Consider the following 25,593-nt stretch of genomic DNA (forward strand, 5'->3'; position numbering starts at 1 on the left):
TACTCGCACCTCAGCAGTTAGAGATAAAATAAGAGGTTAAGAGCTCTTCCTGCTTTCAATTTTCTCAGACACCAGCTTCTTCAAACAATGTATCTATGCCCAAAGGCGGATCCAACGTCGGCGACCCCATCCATCGTATAGTGTTTCCCCAGATCTCTGAGACTGTAACCCTCGGTTCTGAAATTTATGGATCCGAAACTAACTGTACATGTCATTTAATCAACTTCGGATATGTACTTTGTGCTTACTCCCCTCCCCCCCCCCTTCCAACTTTTAAAACTTTGTAACAGTCAAGCCGAAAGCCTACATCAAAGGGGAGGCGAATTTTATTTATATGTTGTAACTTTCACAGGGGCCTAAGATACCCTTTTTAATTATTATAATTAAAAGAGTTCGGTTATACAATCTGTTTCGTTTCGTTTTGGTAGGTTTCGTTTCGTTTCGTTGGGTTTCGTTTCGTTTCGGTAGGTTTCGTTTCGTTAGATTTCGTTTCGTTTCGGTAGATTTCGTTTCGTTTCGATTTCGTTTCGCACTTTACAGGTACCCATGTTCTGACACCAGGTCCTCTAAGTTTTTAATACCATTATCAACACATTTTGTATAGAATGCCCACTTTTGTACACAGCAAAAGTTTCTAATATCTAAGCACAAGTAGGTTGATATATGTTCAGGACTTTTCTTAACCTTTACTAATGCTTTAATAACATCTCTCTAAAAATCAGTATCAGTAAAAACAAAAAGTCTTGAAGTTTTTCTTTTGATAAATAAAAATAAAATCTATATTCTTAAGGTTAAAAATGCAACGTAACAAATGGTGCCAAACAACTTCATATTTGGTCAGGTACCTTTTAACCCATTTTAATTTGATATATGAAATGAAAGAGGGTAGGTGAACCATGTTTAACCCTCCATCATCATAACTACCAATGGGTGTATTTCTATTTACCTTTTCTGTCTTATATCCCCAAATAAATTTGAAAAATATTTTATATATTTCATCCAAAATATTCTTTGGAGGGTCTGGCAAGGCAGAAAATAAGTGTATTAGGCAGTGCTAACGTTTTAATGATTGTTATTCTCCCAATACATGTAGGTGTTAAGGTATTCAATGACCATATTTCATATCTAATAAATGGATGGTGGAATTTTTGTAATCATGGTATCATTTTTAAGGGTTCATCAAATAGAAACAATCCACCATAGGAATTTTCAAAATTTTGTTTACTGCTTGATTTATTTCACCTAGAATTTAACATTGAAGTATATGGGAAAACATGTTTTATTACAATATTTTAAAAAGAAATTATATTTTCACAAAAATCTCTTGGTAGAAAGTTACACACACTTTCTCTTAATGAAAATATGAAATAAAATTAATCATTGACCACACACATTTTCAGAAAATTAAATTTTCTTATTTTTACAAAGGGCAGGCAACTCTTCCAAAAAGTCTTAAGTGCAAAAAGGTCAGCTTCTAATCATTTACCAGTCATGTGAATTTTATCTGCTTCACTTTCATCATTATTTAACAATAAACATTTATGTTGATCTAAATCCTTCAAAATTGTTCATTATCCTTTCATTATACATGGAATACCTTAAGTCTCTTTTAGCCCATGGTCCTAATAACCTTTTAATTGAAGTAATTTTGGATTTATAATTACATGTTATCTTATCTTCAAAGTTTTTGGTAAAATTTATTCCAAGAAGTTTAAGGTGGGTTTATCCTCATGTGACTTATCAATATTAATGGTTAAAAGTGGAAAAACTGTATTAATTTCAACTCAATGTAGTTTAATCTAATCAATAACCAAAGAAAATGTGTATGTTGCCACCCTTTTAAAGATGTCAGACATACAAAAACAGAAGTATATATCAACATAAAAAAATCACACATTTTCGTTAAACAGAATGATGAAAATCAATAAAAACTTGTTGAAATGACAAATTCTAAATGTCAACAGTTTAAGAAATCAGATAATTCATAGATATATAAAAATTAATTGTGGATATTAGGGAAATCATTGTGTCATAGACATGCAGTAGAGGAAATTCCAGCATAAGAGTTATTGCCCTTAACAAGATTTTTAAAATTATAAATAATTGATTATCTATGGGAAATAAAAACTTTTTCAGTATCAAAAGTTTACCAAAAGTTTTATTTTATTCAGTGAATAAAATTCCTTTGAAAGATATATTTCAATCATGTGCAAAATTTAATTGAATAAAGATTTTGCAAAAACCTATGACATCACATGAGGATTGATCAACCTTAAAACTGTTCTTACCCCAGCAAATTTGCAAATCAGGACACAAAGTCTCAACTGAACCGGTTCTACTGCCAATCCATACTGCTTGTGATTTTGTAATATTAAGTTTCAGGCCTGAGATATTACCAAACCTGTCAATAACACTCATTGATTCTCTTAGAGAATATTCACTTCCATCAAATAGTGAAAATGAGTCATCTGCATATTGCCCCAATTTATTTCCTTCCCCATCAATAGTTATACCCTTAATATTTACATTTTCTTTGAGTGAAATTGCTAGTAACTCTACTGTTATGATGAAAAGTTATCGCGCCAAAGGATCACCCTGCCTGCAACCCCCCCCCCCCCCACCCCCCACCCCCCCTCAAAGCTAAACAATTCTGAAAAATGGTCATTATTTATTACATAGCTAGTGGTGGATATACTAAAATGTAAGAAACCATTTGATAAGAGAATCACCAAAATTAAATGACATAAGAGGCTTGACAATAAAATCCCATTCTAACGAGTCAAAAGTCTTTTCAAAATCTAATAGAAGGAGTAGTCCAAACTGTTTCTCTTTTCTTAGATAGTTAATAAGGTCATATAGAAAACGAGTATTTCCCCCAATGAATCTGCCCTTTTTAAATCCCTTTTGAGTGTCACTTATTATGTCATTCAGTACCTTTTTAATGCGGTTGGCTATAACACTGGAACCTATCTTATATTCCACATTAACTAAAGTGATAGGTCGCCACTTTTTCATATAACGCCTATCTTGTTCCTCTTTTGGAATGCAAGTTATTCCTTGGGATTGAAATGAAGCTGAAATACTTAATAACGACTTACATTGAGGTACAGAATATATGTCGATGACTTGCCCTGTTATAAATCTAAAACTTATGAATTCTATTGAACAAAACCTACAACATTGTCTAAACACAATACAAACTTGGGCTGATGATTGATTGATTAATTATTGTTTAACGTCTCTCTCGAGAATATTTCACTCATGGAGACCTCACCACTGCCGGTGAAGGGCTACAAAATTTAGGCCTATGCTCGGCGCTTTTGGCCTTTGAGCAGGGGTGGATCTTTATCGTACCACACCTGCTGTGACACGGGGTCTCGGATTTTGCGGTCTCATCCGAAGGACCACCCCATTTAATCGCCTCTAACGACAAACAAGGGGTACTGAGGACCTATTCTAACCCGGATCCCCACGGGATGATGTAAATGGTCTTACGTTTTCCACAATTAAAACTACCTGCATGTATTTTTTTTTCTAAACGGCAAGCCACGACGATTCCCATTGAAATTAGATAGTACTTCTATTAAAGTTGTTAAAGAGGTCATTTTCTTAGGTGTCATTTTTGATAATGACTTTTCTTTTAATCCACATATAACAATGCTCCAAGAAAAAGTACAAAAAGCTCTTGATGTAATTAAAGTTGTTGCAAACACAAAATGGGGGGGGGGGGGCGGAAACAAATACTCCTTTACATATGTAATGCTCTGAAACTCTATCTAAACTAGACCTATCATTGGGTTGTCCCCGGACGCAGATCACTATAATTTCTGACTCAGTCAATATGGTTATTGATGATTTACACATTTTCGATACTTTACGCCAACATTGTCGTTTAACTAAACAGGATAAAATAGTTTATTTCTGCTGGATTCCACGCCATGTTACATAGCATTGCAACACTAAATCGGAGAAAGCGGCAAAAAAAATGCAATTTAGTCGTCAGCCAAATATATTCCATTCCTTTACCGCCGTAAAATTGCTGAAATATTGCCAACACAGCATGGTGCGGTATCCCCCTTCCCCCAAACATATGTATTTCAAGAAATGTTTAGTATTGATATTTTATTGTGATTGTAGAAGGATAGCAATATGATCCCAGAAACAATCCAAATTGTTTTCGAAATCTGCCTGTTTTATAACCTCCAGCGACCACCACACGTATCTCAGATCTCTAGGCATCTTTATGATAGGGACGTTGTCCTTCATCAACACAACCATGGATCTTTCTCGATTGTTATGAAAAGCATGTGTAACTGTCATCTGGACAGCGTAGGACTCCCATCCACTTTTTAGAAACGTTTCGGTAACAACGAACACTACTTTTCGACTGTCGTCAATGCATCGCAGCATTTCGTCCGCTTTGGATAAGCCTGGAATGAAATCCTTGTCGGGAAGACTCACTTTCACATTACGTTTTGTCAATTCATGATACATTGTGTTTACAACCCATTCGTAATCGTGTTCGGAAAATGATATAAACACGTCAAACCCGTAGTCATTTTTGTGTTTACTATTCATCACCCCTTTCCATCTATGACGTAATCTTAAGATGACGTAATCCACATGCACGCGATATTTTGTCATGGTTCCAAGTAAAACGATGATAAGGACGATAAGGAAGAGTACGATCGATGAGTATATCAGCCAGTCTTTTGTCTGGCAGTTTAATTCAAACGTTCTAAACGTTTTCTCACGAAAAAGTTGAGATAAAGTTTGTTTGAGCTGTAGACATTGTGTAATTCGCCAGTCTCCAAAACGCATTGGGTTTTCTTTCATCCATTTCAATGACGATAAATGTGAACAGGTGCAGCTGATTGGGTTTCCTTCGATGAATATTTTGACTTTATGGAGCTCACTCAAGACAGCAATGTCTGAGGACTGAAAGAACGATATTCTATTGTGTCGAACGTACAATCGTGAAAGGTTGGTCAGCATGGAAACAGTAAAGGGAATGGAGGAAAGTAAATTGTTATCCAGATTCAGAATGTAAATTGATTTGTTTTGATCACTGAGAAGATATTTGGGTAATGTTTCTATAGCATTATAGCTTAAGTCTAGTGTTTGCAGTTTTGAAAGATTTTTAAATAAATGTTGACTTTTGGGAGCTGAGAAATTTATTTTTGTCTTTGATGCCTTTACTGATGCTAGATTATGTGAAGAACTGAATATGTTAGGTATTTTACTACAGTCATTATTGGAAATGTCAATAACTCTTAACTCTGGGGTTTGGAATGGAGTCATATCGTTAATGGGGAAGTTTGTATTGCTGATGAAGAGTTCCTCTAAAGCTCTGCCAATAATAGTAAAATCTGCTTGGAAATGTACGCTGTGAATGAAATGATCTGTGTAATCTATTAATTGCAGTTGAGGAGATAATCTATATGTAAAATGTATTTTTTTCAAATACAACAGGGATACAACAGGGTGTATAACTGGTGGTAGGATATTATGGTTTTCTACATAGACAGGGTGTATAACTGGTGGTAGGATATTATGGTTTTCTACATAGACAGGGTGTATAACTGGTGGTAGGATATTATGGTCTTCTACATAGAGATCTCTTAGTTTCGGATAAAAACTGAAAAGATGTACAGAAATATATGTATCTATCCGCAGTATTTTGTTACCTGACAAATATAGTATTTCGATACATTGGCCTAACATCGTTTTCCATGGATCAACCGAAACACCCGATATTTTATTTCCACCCAAATCAACATACTTTGCGCAAATATTGAATAGATATTCACAATTCCATTCGTTAAGAATTATTTCATTGCCTGAAAACGTTTTTGTGTTATCTGGAATTTGGAGATAATCTAACGTCCTGTTTTGAAGGCATTTCAAAGACCTCAGAACTGGATCCAATTCACATTTCTCTCCAATGGTAAAATAGATCCCTTTGATGAATGGGAAACAACAAAATAAATCTTCACTGATATCGCAGTATGCGTTGTTCGTAAACCTCATATCCAGATAATGTATTGGTGAATCAATGAGACCACGAAATGTGACATTTGTCAAATGAAATGGAGACCCCATTGTATGGAATACAACACTGCTTAATTTCTTCAAATTTGTAAAGTTATCGTTGAAATGAAATCCAGAAAAGACATCAATAGAAAGATTTTGTAAAGCTGACAGACGAGGAATCTCCAGGTCAGGATATCCGCCATGTTGAAAGCTGTTACTGTGTATGCTGAGAAATTTGACATTAGGAAGACTAGCAAAGGACTGGCTCTCCAAGGAACTCTTCTGTAGTCCACAGCCGCTCACGTCAAGGACACAAAGGTTTTTGAATTGTGAAAATGCTCCACCTTTTATCGATTGTAGTTTGTTGTGTCGTAAGTAAATGGCTTTTACTTTCAATGAAACTTGAAGAGAAATGTTGAGAAATGATTCGTTAGATACCACACGGAAATCGTTCTGAGATATATCTATGGCCAGGTTATATGGCCCTGTAGATATTTCACTTGGAAGTGTGCTCAATCCTAGACCGCTGCAGTTCCATAACAAGCCAACATATCCACATTCATCTGTATAGTGTGTTGTTTTACAAAGGCTCTGCTGCTTGATAAGATAACCTATATAATAAACAAATTAATCAAAATAAAAGTACTTGTAAAAAGCGATATCATCGGCGATTTTCAATTCGTCTGTTTATCATGAGATATTTACTTTTCGGCTTTGATATCTTTACCGAGTGTAGTGAGAGCTATTTCCTCAAATAACACAGTGTATGAATCTTAATAAATATAGTGCAAGAAACATTGGCGCATGCACCAAATTTATCAACTGGAAAGGTTTTGGGAATTGTAAGAACTAAAATTCAATTATTACTAAATTGACTACTTCCTGAAAAAAGGTGTTTTGAAGAATTTCTTTATTTAAAAGCGTTCGTAAATTACAACGTTAAGGGTGGTGAAATTTAGAGGAGTCTCGATCAAATGTTGAGATGAACGAACTAAGTGAAAAGTATTGTTGATCGCCATCGCTATATCTTGACTTGGAGGTCCTTGATGAATCTCGCTATAGTATGTGGATCACATATACATATACTTGTAAATCAGTTTTACATCAATGTGTTGTTTTTTTACCTCTGTCGACGCGGATTCGAATCCCGCTCGCGTCAGTAAATGAGAAAGTTTCCCAGTTTCCTTTCGGAAGGTCGGTGGTCTTTTCCCAGGTACTTTGTATCTGGGTTCTCTCTTCCACCAATAAAAACTGGGCGCCATCAGGTAATTGAAAAATTGTTGAGTGTGACGGAAAACATCAATCAATCAATCAATATGACAAAAGCTCTTAATGATGAAGGAAATAGAGGCCATACCATCACGCTAGAACATCAAGGACAAATGACCACTGGCAAAACTGCAGCAAATGCTTTTGCAAAAGGTTAACAGGCAGAGAGTGATACGAACATTCCTTCATCTCTTAAGAAGTAAGACAAGAAGAAAGAGAGAGATCAAAACAAGCTACCCATGACATAATGCAGAGAGAGATCACAATTGATGAATTAAAAAGATCCATTAAAAAGTTGAAAAAAGAAAAAGTCTACAGGTCCCGACATCACCAATGAGATGTTACAACACCTTGGTAACTCAGCACTGAAAACACTGCTTGATATCTTCAATCTAAGTTGGATTCAAGGACAAGTACCACAATGTTGGAAAGATGCTATAATGATGCCAATACTAAAGAGATGAAAGAACAAGTCAAAAGCTTCCAGCTACCGCCCTATAAGCCTAACAAGCAGTTGCTGTAAATTGATAGAACGTATAACCAACAAGCGCATGCAAGTCTATTTAGAATCAGAGAAGATCATTGGACATGAACAAGCAGGCTTTGGACAATACAAAAGTACAGAAGACCAGACAACACATCTAGCACAGGTTATTGAAGATGCCTTGCAAGCCAAAAAAGTAACACTTGCTGTATTCATAGATCTACAAAAAGCCTTTGATAAAATATGGAAAGATGGACTACTAGTAAAATTGCTCAGATCTGGAATCGGTGGTAGAATGTACAAATGGGTCAAAGCCAGAGTTTTGGTTGATGGACAGAGTGGAAAGAAAGTCCTTCTACGACAAGGGGTTCCACAGGGAGGAGTACTCCCGCCGACCCTTTTTATCCTCTATATGAACGATCTTGTTCAACAGCTACCAAAAGGTGTACGCACAGCCCTTTATGCAGACGATCTTTTTCTCTGGTGCTCAGAGGAATATACAACTACAGCAAAATACAGAATACAAACTGCTTTAGACAGGGTAGTGACATGGGCTGAGCAATGGTGTGTTACAATCAACAGAGAAAAACAACTGGAACTCTGATCTCACTCTCCCAGAAAAACCAATCTGTACAGCTTAAACTGGGCAGCACATCACTAGAGATTGAAGACCAACAAACATATCTTGGAGTAACCTTCGGTAAAAGAATGACATGGAAGCAGCATATAACATCAGCTGAAGCAAAAAGAAAACTAAGCATCATGAGGAAATTGGCAGGAACAAATTGGGGTGCCAATGAAAAAAAAATTAAAATCAGTTTACCAGGGGAATGTTCGTCCACATCTCGAATATGGATCTAGCTCATGGATGACAGCAGCAAAAACCCACCTACAGACCTTAGACAAAGTACAGAACCAGGCACTACGAATCATCACAGGTGCCATGGAGTCAACCCCAATACATAGTATGGAGGAGATAACAAACATAACTCCGCTAAGTAAGAGAAGGGAGTGCAATGCAATGTTACAAACTGCAAAATACTGCTGTACTGAAGATCACCCAATGAATGATAGACTAACGCAACTCTCATCAGGCAGACTGAAAAGATCAAGTGTTGTATTAGAGACAAGAGCTTTACAAGGAGAACATTATGAATCACTACCAAAACAAGTCAAACCTATAGCCTTTTCTGTAAATGACTACCCTATAGAAGATAAACTGAGAAATGTCAGCATTCAGACATCAGTACCAAACATCACATCCAAAGATGAACAATCTGATATTGTAAAGAAAACTCACACTATGACCATGCTAGAAGAACAGTACCCCTCTGAATTTTGGCTAAGAGTATTCACGGACGGATCAGCCACAAATGCAATAAAAAACGGAGGGGCTGGTATATACATCCAATATCCAAATGGAGAGCGACAATCTGAAGCAATACCAACAGGCTTGCATTGTTCCAACTACAAACATAAAGAAAAAGCCATCAGACATGCTGTACATACCATCACAGACAAAGTCAATATCACAACTCCAGTTGTTTTCCTTACAGATGCTCTGTCTGTATTACAGGGCTTGGCAAACAACAAGCTACCATTACTAGAACAGGCGCTATTTAACATTCAAAGTCGCATAACAGTGCTACAATGGATTCCCTCGCACTGTGGAGTCTATGGTAATGAACAAACAGTCATTCTCGCAAAACAAGGTGCTGGACAACAACAGGAGGAAAACCCGGTCTGCCTTGTAGAGATGAAAACCATAATCAAATCTCTGTACAGAAAATCCAAACATCAAGACAGTTACCACCATCTGTCGAGACCTGAACAAACCGTCATATTCAAACTGAGGACAGGGCACAATCGACTAAACAAACATCTGAACAGAGTGATGAAAGTGGTACCATCCCCAATGTGTTCCTGTGGTGAGGCAGAACAAGATACAACACATATTCTACAGACATGCAAGAACCATCAGGCATTGAGACAAAGGATATGGTCATTACCAACAACCATCCAGGAAAAGCTATTTGGAACAGTGGAGGACTTACAGAAGACCACCAGATTCGTAGAGGAAGCAGAAATCCAAGTGTAGAGGCGAACGACAAGAAGAAGAATCAATCATCAATGTTTTATACCATGAATTATAAAATAGATGAATGATACATAAACCTTTGTCAAAATGTATATAAAAATGTAACACATCGGGGGAAATGGACATCTGTCCCTTAGAAACGCACGAACGAGATTTCTCACAAGTAACACGTGTAATAAAAGCTGCTTTATACCACCTTCACACTCACGGATTTTTCTTACGAGTCCTTACTGATCTCCGACTCGTAGTCAATCGCAAGCATTCGTAAATCACTCGTCGGTATCCGTTAATAACTCGTCACAACTCGCACACACTCGTAAAGATCCGTAAAAGTAGGGGCAAATTTTTTGACATGTCAAAAAAAAAAATCATGATTGTCAACGGATTTCATTTTTTGTAAATAACTTGTAACAATCCGTAAGTATCATAATCTGATCGCAAGAACACATAAACTGCTCGTAAGAATCCGTAAAACACTCGTAAAAAGTTTTTCTTTGCGGTTAGTTTGCGATATCTTACGGATAGTTTACGAATTGTTTACGGATTATTACGAATGCCTAAGTGATATTTACGATTTCATTCACGTCGGGTTACAATCGCTTTACGGATTATTCAGATTCATTACGAGCGTTTTGCGTATAGATACAATTACTTTACAAGTACATACTTAAACTTTACGATTAATACCATCTTCACACTTACGGATTTTTCTTACGAGTCCTTACGGATCTCCGACTCGTAGTCAATCGCAAGAATTCGTAAATCACTCGTCGGTATCCGTGTCTAAATCGTAACAATCCGTGTACTTTTACGGATTAGTGGAATACGTAAGGATCCGTAAGAAAAATCCGCGAATGTGAGGCTAACATTATTCACACGGCAGAGCTGTCTTGACTCCGCCTACTACCTTCTGATTGGACGATCGTCAGTCAAAACAATCCGTTGAAACTATCCTACAGATGTTTCGCAGTAAATTTTCATTTTAGGTATGGACCGGTTTCCTCCTTGAACAATTTTTACAAATGCATCATTAAACACTATCATTAATTGAATGAGATGGGCCAGCTTTTCTTCTGTTACGGTGACGTAAGGCAATATTTGGACCTCCTATTTTATAGACTGTTTACAATGTACTTGACAGACTGTTTACAATGTGCCCAGGATTGCTTACAATGTACCCAGGATTGCTTAGTCATTTTTACTCCTTATCAAAGTGCAATATATTTCTTTTTCATGCGAGGTATCATGAACCTAACCTTATGTTGTTAGCTTTAATTGTTAATGTTGTTTGCACAATTTCAGAGAAAGCAGATACATGCTTGACGTTAGGCAATACTGGGCCGATGTAGAGGCAAATTTTGACTCCCATAGAATAATGACCCCCTAGCCGTAGAAAAAATGGATAATTTTGTAGAAAGAAGACCCAGGGGTCATTATTTTGCGTGTCATACCTGAAAAATAATTACCCCCGTAGAAAAATGACCCTCCCTCCCTTTCTTAGCAGATTGATTTATTTAAAAGGAGTTGATACGGGTTTTCAGGTCATTATTTACCCAGAGTTATCGTTCATGCTGCTTCTGTTATCAAATTTATTCCATTTGTAAAAAAAATTCACGGTTAATAAAATAAAAGTAAGAACTAGTTCATTAAATTTGAGGAAAACCCACTGTAGGTTCCATAACCAATTGCAACTGAAAAAACCCGCATATTTCAGGGACGGATCCAGGGAATTTTCAAAAATGGGTTCTACCATAAATTTTAGTTTTCAAAAGGGGAGTTCCATTCTCAAAATGTGTTATTTTTACCTCATTAAGCAACATTTTGTAACGATAGACAGAGGTACAAGCTATAAATCTCCACACCTCCCTCTGAATCTACCAATGTATTTATGCTATCTATTTACATGTATAGATCTTGTGTAATCAAACACACACATAAAAAAGAGCTGCGTCTAAATACAATACTTCTTGTGTCACAGAGAGGCGTGAAATCTTCTTAAAACTATGAATTGACATACATTTTTTGCAACTGAAGTCAATAGCTTATTTCATTTACGCATCATTATCGTTTTTCAAGAATTTTAAAAAATGAGTAAGTGTTGATAGAGGTATTAGTGAGTATGCGAACTTTGGGTAGACTATAGCATTTCACTCTCTGTGACAAGGGAAGTATTGTATTTAGACGCAGCTCTTTTTTATGTGTGTGTTTGATTACACAAGATCTATACATGTAAATAGATGCAAGGTGAAGATAACGAACAGTGATCAATCTCATAACTCCTACAAGCAATACAAAATAGATAGTTGGGCAAACACGGACCCCTGGACACACCAGAGGTGGGATCAGGTGCCTAGGAGGAGTAAGCATCCCCTGCTGACCGGTCACACCCGCCATGAGCCCCATAAATACAGCATAAATACATAGGTAGATCTGACATTTGATATCATACTCCATATTCTTTGTAAAATATTTATAGCTACATTGACTATATGCAATTCTGAATGAGTTAACATAACACTCTAACCTTAATAACACATGGGGACAAGGATTTCACAATTATGGTAGTAGCTACTCTGTGAATATCAAATCAATTACACACTCTGTTTGCATGTTATGGTCCTTAGTGTAGAATAATCTAATGCATGTTTACAAATGTAACTATAGAGCCCCCTTCCACGCCTGAACCCATATTCCCTTTATGGCAAGACGATTGCATGTATCTCGATATAACTATGCATGTATTTACTCGTAATAACGAATATAACTCGTTGTGACTAGACACTTATTTGGTACGAGTGACTATTTTGTTAAAACAAGTAAATTCTTATTTTGAAGCAAAATTACAATTCCTAATATGTTTTAATCTGGTTACGTTTCATATGAATGATAGATTTACTAATAATATGACAATGTTGGACTGCCTCCCTTAGGCATCACCAGAGAAATAATCCTTAATAAAATTTACAAGGGGGTCATTATTCTACGGGGGTCATTTTCTAAACGTGAAATGAACTGATTTTTTTAAAAAGACATTTTTTTACGGGCAAAAGGGGTAATTATTCTACGTCCAATAATGACCGGGGTCATTTTCGACGTCGAAAAATGACCCCCGGTCATTATTCTATGGGAGTCAAAATTTGCCTCTACACCGGCAGGCCCATACTGAAATGAAATTTCTTAAAATGAAAGAGTTGAAGTAAACCACATACAAACACGTAACATTGGTGGGGTTTTTTGTGGGAATGGGATAGAAAACATACATGTACAGGTCAATAGAAAAAACACACATAAACAACACGGAACATCGTATCACAATCTGGTTTTGATGGAGTTATCCTAAGGACTGTCCGTTATATTACCGCGGTATTTTACATGGAAGGCACAAATAACATTTCCTAAAATGTGGGTCGGGGTTGGTTACACGTTCTTCAAGTTGCAAACAATGATGTTCTGTTCAATAGTTGACAATATACGAATCGTCGTAGCCTCTAGTGGTTAGTTCTCTTCTTGATATCAGCACCCCTGTTACTTAAGCATTTAACAATAGTACTTGTTCCTGCGCAAAATGTCCGCCATTAGAAGGATCTTTTGGATATGACCTTAAACAACTTAGATGCTGAGTGTTGGTAAGATACAGAACTCGCTGCTACGGTTGTAAGCGTCATTTGGAGGCCTAGATTTATGACACTCTACCCAAAACTAGTAACTTTTTCTACTGGAATTAAAAAATCTCGAAAGAGACAAGATCATCATAATGTTTGGTATGCAGTGTACTACGCACTGCATTACTTTTACATGCATCTAAGTGAACCCTGAAGCTAAAATATTTCGCACATGAGGCCGTTCAATCACAGTTTTCTCTTACCAGTTTCCGTCTTAGTTACATCGAAAATTTCTATTCGAAAAAGTATAAATTAACAAGAAATTTTTATAAAACATGTTCCCTGTGGCGCAAAATTGAAAAGGGTTATATATATGCATGGATCATTTAATTAATAGTTGTGCCAAAACAATCAAAGATATTGAGCGGACAGCACCTTCCTATGTTCAGAGTGGATTGGCCTTTGACAATGTGACCTAAACATCAGTACCAGTATACCAATTAGTGTGTACATCAACTTCATCAAGCAAATGATTCTTAACAAAGGAGACTATATATTACCATGTCCTGTTTGACCCTTGGTTTTTGACCGTGTGAACCCAAGAATAATAGGGTCCATCTACTCTTTAGGGTGTTCTAGTGTACCAAGTTTAATGGTTGTTAAGCAAAGGGTTGTCAAGATATTAGGCAGACAGTATATTACTATGTCCAGTGTGACTTTGACGTCACAACCAATAGGGGTTATCTACTCCTTACAATGTACCAGTGTACCAAGTTTGATGTCTGTCAAGATAAGGGTTTTCAAGATATTGAGCGAGAGTAGCTTCGGATATTCAGAGTGGATTGACCCTTGACCTTTTGACCTCAAAATCAATTGTGGGGCTCTTCTACGCATAATCAACATGAATATGAAATATCATTTCAATCAAGTGAATTATTATCACAACCGACCGACGACAGGTGCAAATATATTCTGTTCCTCTTCTTGAAGGGGGAGGGGGGGTTAAACAGAACTAAAAACACATCCCACGACGATCTGATTATTCTAGCTTTGTTGCAACAATAACATATAAATTGCTATAATTATAAAAGTGAGAAAACAATTTGTTCATAACTAAAGGACTATAATCACCGGTTCAATTTTCACGTCCTCCGAGCTGACGATAGCGCTCATATTTTACAGTTAAATACAACACATCTTTACATTACACTTCTTTTTAGAGTAATCGCATGTTTGGAACAATGTAAATGATTGATTGATTGATGTTTACCTCCACACCCAACAATTTTTCTGGTGGTGCCCAGTTTTTATTGGTAGAAGAGAGAACCCAGGTACAATGTACCTGGGAAGTACAATGTACCTGGGAAGAGACCACCGACCTTCCGAAAGTAAACTGGAAAACTTTATCACTTACCGGCGCGAGTGGGATTCGAACCCGCGCCGACAGAGGTGAGAGGCCGTGTGATTGTGAGCGCGATGCTCTAACCACTCGGCCACGGAAATCTAAGGCTCTTTTGTGTTCCCAACTTTGTTTCCAATTACTATGCATTCTAAAGCCAGATTGATTGATTGATTGAATATTGTTTAACGTCCTTCTCGAGAATATTTCACGATGTCAACACTGCCGGTGAAGGGCCTTTGCTCGGCGCTTAGGGCCAATGAGCAGGGGGGGTCTTTTTCGTGCCACACCTGCTGTGACACGGGACCTCGGTCTTTGCGGTCTCATCCGAAGGACTGCCCCATTTAGTCGCTTCTTACGACAAGCAAGGGGTACTGAAGACCTATTCTTCTAAAGCCAGAAGAGAAATGCTTAATGCTAAAGTTTGAAATTCAAGTCTATACTAAGGTTACTGAAACATAAATAAAAAGTGAACACAGGTATGCAGAGCCATTCGTACATATGGTAGCTGAAGAAACTGTGATCAAAACAATATAGGGCAATTCACCACCCCCTTTTTCCAACTCTGGATATGCGTTGCACAATCTATTTGTATATTTCGTTTACAGTAAGCAGTAAACCCCCCCCCCCCTCCTCCACAGTCTAGGTACATGTATACTTATTCTTCCTTAGTTACGCTAAGTACGTAGCACAACACAGTTGCAACATCTAGAACCGCAGTGTTGTTGCTCTATTCACATGTGTTGCGTTGTTTGTTCAGCATTTTATCCTAGATAATGGGTCATTCTTTAGAACAACATCGTGCTGCAATCGTGAATTTTTATTCTGAAGAGACATTATTTGTCGAAATGCGCATCTGGTGCATCAAAATTGGTACCGTATAAGTTTTACATTCTGTAGTATTGAAATCTGTCATGGTCAGTATCTTTAACTTTCAACAAAGTTTTTGCTTACTACTATTAGCTTGAAAATACATGAGTTGTTAATTTCTATACACATTTCCTCCTGTTTATCTTGCTTGTATATGCGGAAGGCCGGGGTTCGAATCCCGCCGGTGACAGACCTAAGTTGTTAAAACAGGTACCGGGTAGTGACAGTTCCATCACCAAACGCTCGGAATCAGGTGTGAATGTCACGGGTCCTCGGAGATGACCTTAAAATGGATGCCCCATGTCACAGTAGGTGTGGCACGCTAAAGAACCCTCATTGATCAATGGCCGTAATCGCCGAGCGAAGGCCTAAATTTGAAGCCCTTCACCGGTCTTGGTGACGTCTCCATATAAGTGAAAATTTTTCGATAGAGACGTTAAACAAGATACAATCAACCAATGGTGGAGTACCTCAAGGGCCCATGTTAGGACCATTTCTATGCCCCCCTTCAAAGAAGAGGGGCATATTGCTTTGCACTTGTCGGTGGGTCGGTAGACCACATGTTGTCCGCTCAATATCTTGAGAACCAATCACTTCATCGTAATATATCATATGTGGGTTGGATACCCGTAGAAGTGGACCCCTATTGATTTTCAGGTCGAGGGTCAATCTACTCTAGACATAGGAAGATGCTGTCCGCTCAATATCTTGAGAAACCTTTCCTTGACAGACATTAAACTTGGTACACTGATACATTGTGAGAAGTAGATTACCCCTATTGGTTTTGAGGGAACATAGTCAAGGGTCAAACTGGGCATAGGAATATACTGATCACTCGATGTTTAGAGAACCCTTTGCTAGACAGACATCAAACTTGGTACACTGGTACATCTTCAGGAGAAGATGACCCCTATATATTTTGAGGTCAAAGGTCAAGGGTCAAACTGGACATACGAAGATACTCTCCGCTCAATATTTTAAGAACTCTTTGCTTGACAGACATCAAACTTGGCACTCTGGTACATCTTAAGTATATGAACCCCATTGATTATTATGTCTGATTTTTAAAGATTATGGGGTCAAACTGGACATAGTAATTCAATCTCTGCACAATATCCTGAGAACCCTTTCCTTGACAGACATGAAACTTCGTAAATGGGTACATCTAAAGGAGTAGATGGCCCCTATTGATTTTAGGTCACATGCTCAATGATCAAACTGGACAAAGGGACATACTGTCCATTCAATATCTTGAGAATCCTTTGCCTGACAGACAACAAACTTGGTTGACTAGTACATCATAATAAGTAGATGACCTTTATAAAATTTAGATTCACATGGTCAAAGGTCAAGGGTTAAAATGGACATAGTAATCTATTGTCTCCTATATTTTAAGAATCATTTGCTTGAGTGACACCAAACTTGGCACACTGATACATCCTAAGGAATAGATGACTCCTATTGATTTTGAGGTCATCTTGTCAAATTGGGCATAGGAATATACTGTCCATTCAATGTCTAGGGAACCCTTTGATGACAGACATCAAATTTGGTACACCAGTATATCTTCAGGAGAAGATGACCCCTATTGATTTTGAGGTCACATGGTCAAAGGTCAAGGGTCAAACTGGACACTGGAATATATTGTATGCTCAATATCTTGAGAACCCTTTGCTTGACAGACATCAAACTTGGTACACTAGTACATCTTTAGGCGAAGATGACCCCTATTGATTTTGAGGCCACATGGTCAAAAATCAAGGGTCAAAATGGTCATAATAATATAATGTCCGCTCAATATCTTGAGAACCCTTTCTTTGACAGACATCAAACTTGGTACACTGGTATATCTTCAGGATAAGATGACTCCTATCGATTTTGAGGTCACATGGTCAAAGGTCAAGGGTCAAACTAGTCATGGAAATATACTTTCTGCTCAGTATCTTGAAAACCCTTTTCTTGACAGACATCAAACTTGGTACACTGATACGTCTTCAGGAGAAGATGACCCCTATTGATTTTGAAGTCACATGTTTAAAGGTCAAGGGTCAAACTGGACATTGGAATATACTGTCTGCTCAATATCTTGAGAACCCTTTGCTTGACAGACATCAAACTTGGTACACTGTTATTTCTTCAGGAGATGACCCCTATTGATTTTGAGGTCACATGGTCAAGGGTCAAATTGGACATATGTATATACTGTCCGTTCAATATCTTGAGAACCCTTTGCTTGACAGACATCAAACTTGGTACACTGGTACATCCTCAGGACAAGATGATCTCTATTGATTTTGAGGTCACATATTTAAAGGTCAAGGGTTAACCTGGACATTGGAATATACTGTCCACTCAATATCTTAAGAACCATTTGCTTGACAGACATCAAACTTAGTACACTGGTACTTCTTCATGAGAAGATGACTCCTATTGATTTTGAGGTAACATGGTCAAGGGTCAAACTACAGTACCGTACTAAAATGCTGTAGTTACATACCGTACAGTACTGTACTGAAATGCTGTCTAAAATATTTAGAATTTAAAAATATATATAGATCATACTTCAAAGAAGGATATTTAATCAAAATCATCATCAGAATTTGTTTCACATGCAGCATCCATACTTCAGAGGAGGTCCCATAATTTTTTATTTTTATTCAGTAGCTGCATGTTGGAATCAATTACTTGTGATCGTCATGCTATGAATAAAACTCAGCACAAAGTGCCAGAGACAAATAATTATGAGAAGTCTAATATTTCATCAGAAAAAAATAGGTAGGAAAAATTGGTATTCGAACCACAGATATGCAATATGGGCCAATCTAAAACTTTAGTGAGACTGCCGCTATACCACCCCGGTTATCCTTCTTATTCTTATTTGATACATATGTAGGAAGCATTGCAAATTATGGATGTGAAGTGTGGGGTGCTCATTCAGCTCCTGATATCGAAAACGTTCACATGGATTTTTGTAAAAGCATACTGGGTGTGAAAAGTGCTACTCCTAATGTACTGATTTATTGTGAATTGGTTAGATTACCATTGCAATGTGTGAGAAAATTACCAATTTTAAAATATTGGTTGAAGCTTTTATCAACAAAATATTGTATATTGAAATCATGTTATGACTATATATATGTGCGATGAGATAAGTAGTAAACAAAACTGTAAGAATTGGGTAGTAAATGTTAAAGGTATTTTGTCAAATGTTGGATTGATGAACATATGGTTAAATCAATGTACTTTGAAGCCATAATATATGTTTGCAGTTGCTAAGCAACGTATTGTTGATAATTGTAAACAAACAATACTTTCTGAAATCAACTCGTCCTCAAAATGTAGAATTTATAAACATTTGATTGACCATTTTACTTTGCAACCCTACTTAACTCAAAGAATTCCTATGCAGTATAAAAAGTTTATATGTAAGTTAAGATTATCGTCTCACTGGTTAATTATTGAAACCGGTAGGTACAAAAAATGTTCCTTTAGAAAGACGTTTATTTCTTTATGTACCTCAGATGTAGAAGATCTTTAAATGTACCTATTACAGTCATTTAAGAATCAAATTTTTGAAAAAGTATTATTATACCAGACCAGACCCTCTGTCTTTAAATTAATTCAACTTTTATCGACACAGAATGTAAAGGAATTATGTAACTTGGGTATATTTATTAAGAATTCCTTTGAAATTAGAAATACTAATGTATAAACACAATTTCTATTCTTTCTTGACCTTTATATGATTTTAGATTTATTACATTGCATACTATGTCTATAAGCTGTATTTACCTTTGACTAATAAACAACAACAACGACTGTTATCCATCCCCTGAAGAATTTTCGAATTTCAAGTCACCCTTAATGGACATAGAAATTTTCTTGATAATACGACAAAAATTATACACGAGTTTTTTGGGTTTTTTTTCATAGAGCGGGTCAAGACTCCATACTTTTATATACAAAACATATTACACCTGGACATGTTCTAACATATTTACCTCAGTTCACAATGGAGACTTGGCTCACCCGATATGAAAATTTGCTTGGAAAAGTCAAATTTATTGTTAATTTGTGCGTTTTCCACGTATACGTGATTTTATATAGGATTTTTCAATGTTTCTTTGAAATAGGCACATCGAAAAAGCATTTTTGGAAACTATGGATTTATTGTTTTAACTAGAATGCAATTTTTTCTTTTTATGGAGAGTTTCAATTGTTGATAGTGCAAGATGAAGATAACGAACAGTGATCAATCTCATAACTCCTACAAGCAATACAAAATAGATAGTTGGGCAAACACGGACCCCTGGACACACCAGAGGTGGGATCAGGTGTCTAGGAGGAGTAAGCATCCCCTGTTGACCGGTCACACCTGCCGTGAGCCCCATATCCTGATCAGGTAAACGGAGTGATATTTGTCCTTCTGTAGGTTCTCGGCTCGATAAAGTCGCCCATCTTCTTTACTTTTACGTATGGATTTGGGATTGTCTGAATATTTCAGTAATATAGTTAATAGCGCTTATAAAAAAGAATTGGACCTCTTAAAAAACTAACGTTTACTCTAAGTAGGAATAAATTATCTAAAATGTATATTACGTTTGTTAGACCAGTTCTGGAATATGCGTCTATATCATAAAACGGTTGCACCATTTTTGATATGAACATATTAGAAAAGGTCCAGTTACATGTATGTGCCGCAAGAATTGTTGCATGTCTACTAAATTTGGCATCGACAGATTCACTATGAATAGAAAACAGGTTGGGAACATCTTGTCAATCGTCAACACACAGATAAATTAATAAATAATGCACATAATTCATACTAAGGAAGTAGCCGAGTATTTAAGCAATATCATTCCCCCCTAACAACAGATGTTCCCTACTATAACACACGCATCGGTGAAGACCATTAGGACTAGAACTGTATAGAAAATCTTTTAGACTTGGAGTCATACGAAAATCAATTTCGCTAAAATTAGAAGTTATAAGAACTAACTCTTTCAGTGTATTAAAAACAAAATTACTGTAACAATAAACCACCAATATACTTTTTCTTCGGCAAACGCTTTACAAATATTATTCACACTAAACTAAGACATAACTGTTTACTGAACTACGATCTGTTCAGACGAAATGTAATAGCTGCTCTGAACTGTACATGTGGCATGAAAGAGGTTAGCTCTCTTTATATCCAAAAGGCATTTAAATGTGAAAAATTGCCTCTTTAATATTCTGTTTAGATTTGAAGAAGGAATTATAGTTGACAGACATTTTTATTATGGGGTAATGACTCCGTGTCTTACTATATGAACAATTTTATTTTCTCAACAGTTCACAATTATACAACTGATTCTGTATACTTATACTACTTGTTTAATTCGATGTGGGTTATGTAATTATAGACATTTGACAATTGTAAGAATTCCATCAGAAGGGAACTTGTAATATGTCAGGACGTGTTTACGATCCTTTTGTATATTGTCTCTATATAGAATAAATATGTTCAAATAAAATCATGAACAAAATAAGAGGCCAATAACATAGCATAATTTAGATAATTTGCGTCAAATGAATACATCCGCATTACATAAAATTATTTACCGAGGTACACTCACCGTGAGTAGAAAGGTACACTCACCGTGTGTAGAAAGGTACATTTATTGTATATAGAAAGGTACACTTACTGTGTGTGTGCGTGTGTGTGCGCGTGCGTGCGTGTGTGTGTATAAAGGTACACTTACCGTGTGTAGAAATGTAAACTTACTGTATATAGAAAGGTATACTCACCGTGTGTAGAAAGGTACACTCACCGTGTGTAGAAAGGTACACTTACTGTATATAGAAAGGTACACTTACCGTGTGTAGAAAGGTATACTTACCCTATATATAGAAAGGTACACTCACCGTGTGTAGAAAGGTACACTTACTGTATATAGAAAGTTACACTCACCGTGTGTAGAAATGTACACTCACCGTGTGTAGAAAGGTACACTTATTGTATATAGAAAGGTACACTCACCGTGTGTAGAAAGGTACACTTACTGTATATAGAAAGGTACACTCACCATGTGTAGAAAGGTACACTTACTGTATATAGAAAGGTACACTCACCGTGTGTAGAAAGGTACACTTACTGTATATAGAAAGGTACACTCACCATGTGTAGAAAGGTACACTTACTGTTTATAGAAAGGTACACTCACCGTGTGTAGAAAGGTACACTTACTGTATATAGAAAGGTACACTCACCGTGTGTAGAAAGGTACACTCACCGTGTGTAGAAAGGTACACTTACTGTATATAGAAAGGTACACTTACTGTGTGTGTGTGTGTAGAAAGGTACACTCACCGTGTGTAGAAAGGTACACTCACCGTGTGTAGAAATGTACAATTACTGTATATAGAAAGGTACACTCACCGTGTGTAGAAAGATACACTTACTGTATATAGAAAGTTACACTCACCGTGTGTAGAAAGGTACACTTACTGTATATAGAAAGGTACACTCACCGTGTGTAGAAAGGTACACTTACCGTGTGTAGAAAGGTACACTCACCGTGTATAGAAAGGTACACTTACTGTATATAGAAAGGTACACTTACCGTGTGTAGAAAGGTACACTCACCGTGTATAGAAAGGTACACTTACTGTATATAGAAAGGTACACTTACTGTATATAGAAAGGTACACTTACCCTGTGTAGAAAGGTACACTCACTGTGTGTAGAAAGGTACACTCACTGTGTGTAGAAAAGTACACTTACTGTATATAGAAAGGTACACTTACCCTGTGTAGAAAGGTACACTCACTGTGTGTAGAAAGGTACACTTACTGTATATAGAAAGGTACACTCACCGTGTGTAGAAAGGTACACTTACCGTGTGTAGAAAGGTACACTCACTGTGTGAAGAAAGGTACACTTACTGTATATAGAAAGGTACACTTACCATTTGTGTGTAGAAAGGTACATGTACACAGGGAAGCTATAATCCAGAATGTAACACTAGCCATCTCTATATGGGAGAAGTATACCCTGACAAGTTTGAGCGGAGAGAATGAAAAAAAATAAACACACGTGTCTTATATCCGTCAATAGTCTTTTTATTTTCAAACATCTCCCGATAGCATGCTCCATTTGATAATTTTATAGGGATATTTAAATGTTCACTGTATTAGAATCTAATGTATATAGTAAATAAATTGCAGCACCAGTTTAAAAAGGGGTCTTTATAAAACGTAAACCTGTAAAGTAGTTTAAGGCAGTCAAGTTTAACTAAGACATTCAATATATCAACAGCTGTGGATTTAAGTCCCCAAAAGGTTTTTATATCAGCATTTGATTGATAACGTTTGTTTACAATTTTACTTGACAAAACCCATTGACTCTGTGCACAAATATTTTATAACTTGCTTTAAAACTTCATTTCATAAACTGAATGTTGAAGTTGGAAGACATAATCATATGATTAGAGAACGATGGTTAGATATTCTTTGTGAGCTAAATGATGTAGAGGACGAGTTCCACTTTATTTAAAATGTCCTCTATATGATGACTTGAGAAAAAAAATGTTAAGAAATTCTATTATACAAAACCTAGGGTTTTTAAACTGCTCAGTGTTAAAAATACCAATGAACTGATTAATTTTGGAAATTTTTTTAGTATGCTACTAAGCTATGAAACTCTCATATGGTGTGATATCATTTGTTTAATCTAAATTGTACATCGTTGTAATATTGCCGCCTACTCACTCTTCCATTTTTGTTTGTTTGTATAATTGTATTTATGTATATGATATCCAATGAGCCTGTGGATCAAGGGAATAAAGAATCAAATTCAATCCTTACGAATTTATTTACTTACTACACGTTATTAGGTCTAACACAATAAATTTATTAGGTGACGGCCATCGCAAAGAAAAATCATATCAAAGACTAAAATCTTCAGATTTGTATTTTTGGGGTAATAAGTGAAATGACGTGACAAATATAAAGAAAAAGAAAGAATCCGAAATTAACAAACAAATAATTCAGACTAAATCCAATAGATTCACTGTCTGAAACTTTCATCATATATTCAGCATCTCGTGCTTCGCTTTGTTTTGTAAGATTTCCTGCATAGTCTGCTAAGTCAAGATTGTTTTCATGGTTCCCCACCTCTTTGTTTTTTAACCCAAAATATTTCCAAACGTTTTCGCTTTCTTGATGATCAAAGAGAAAATTCAAACTAGAATTGAAAAATCTCCAGAATACACACATTTTTAAAAAATAGATTATCGGGAAAAAAATCTATTATGGCTAAGAAGAAAATAATCGATCGATTTTCGAGTATAAACGATCATCGGTACAACACTGGTCCAAAATATTGATTAAAATTAATAATGAGGAAATGATGATATGCTAAAAATATATATATCCTGATCTAAATAAGTAGATTACTAATATTTACAGATTTTGCTACATCATGACCCAACATTTTCCTACAATGATTTTAAATATTTCAACAAAAAGGTCAATGTCGTTATGAACGATGGCCACGGAAAACTGGGCTCCTGATTTTTGTACAGTAAGTGTGACAGTATGTAAATACATGTATGTGATAATCAGATTGTTCCAGTTTCTTTGTGAGTGTTTAATGTGCGGTGTACCTTGACTTTACGGACAAAAAGTGAGTGTCGTATAATGTTTTTTAATGCTTAAACTTAGTGAAACCCGCACACGGTGAGCTGATCATCACTCACGATGCCTGGACACAAAGGACAAAATCGTTTTAGGTACTCGAAATCTGAAAGTCCAGACTCCAAATGACAAGGACATTTCAAGTGGTACTAGATGTCAAACTATCACATTGTTTGATATGAAATTATGTATTGATTTTTATATTGTCAATATTTATCATACATATTGTATATATACTCATGCTCATTATTATACATACATGTAATCACCTTGTACCTTATTGGAGAAGGCTTATATAGGCTGAAAGCCTGCTGCCTAATCCATTTATGTTTCATACATAATAAAATATTGTTTAAAAAAAATATTTCATAAAACTGTCACAGGATATAATTTATTCATTATCATAATTGATGTTTAATTTGTTTCATTGACAAATTGACTTGCGTTCATTCATTCATTCATTGTGTGAGAGTTAATTCCCTTTGACAGTGGTTACTATTATTGGAATGCCTGGGAGAGTAAGGGTGTGTTAGACTTGCTTTTCTAGTTCTGTGAGTGAATGCGCATGTCTAGCGCTAACTTTAACATCACGCACCTGTTTTTATCATTAGAAATCCCGACACCTCAAGAGACGGACCTGAACATTTATAGCATTTGTTCATTAGCTATAATTGCTTCAGAAATCTACTGGACTTCCTAAGCTGTCTTGCATGGTAAGACTATTTTAATTTAAAACTATTATATATATCAATTTAACTAAAATAATTTTATTTAGTAATATTATTTCCACGTTAAAACTTAAACAAGAGGCCCAGGGGCCTTATAGGTCACCTGAGTATCATGTAACAACCTTCCAATGTTTGAATTAGGTTTGTGTTTAAATATAAGAATTTTACTTTTGGATGGAAGAAACATTGAATAGCTATGTGGTCATGAAGTACATGTGTCATTTTTATGTTCAATCAATAATCCTTTTTAAAAAACCTAGGTCTGAGACATCATAAAGAAAATGGTTATTTACTCCTTAGATAAAACCAATATACATAATAATTTCATGTCTGTCAAGCAAAGGGTTCTTAAAGTATTGAGTAGTTGTATATATTCCTATTATTCAGTTTACCCTTGTTTTTGTGATTTTATTCGCTACAATGGTCATCTT

The 25,593-nt window shown here is 36.2% G+C and overlaps 1 protein-coding gene across 1 annotated transcript; it reads right to left on the minus strand.

Annotated features, from left to right (window-relative positions):
- Nucleotides 1-4,107: 4,107 nt before the first annotated feature.
- On the minus strand, nucleotides 4,108-22,822 carry LOC125656981 (toll-like receptor 1). The gene is made up of 2 exons (XM_048887607.2): nucleotides 22,706-22,822; nucleotides 4,108-6,644 (listed from the first exon to the last, which is right to left on the minus strand). The coding sequence occupies exons 1-2, from the start codon at nucleotides 22,767-22,769 to the stop codon at nucleotides 4,123-4,125; spliced, it is 2,586 nt and encodes an 861-aa protein (XP_048743564.2). The 5' UTR covers nucleotides 22,770-22,822; the 3' UTR covers nucleotides 4,108-4,122.
- Nucleotides 22,823-25,593: the final 2,771 nt, after the last annotated feature.

Source organism: Ostrea edulis, chromosome 7, assembly GCF_947568905.1.
Source record: "Ostrea edulis chromosome 7, xbOstEdul1.1, whole genome shotgun sequence".
Lineage (NCBI taxonomy): Eukaryota > Metazoa > Mollusca > Bivalvia > Ostreida > Ostreidae > Ostrea > Ostrea edulis.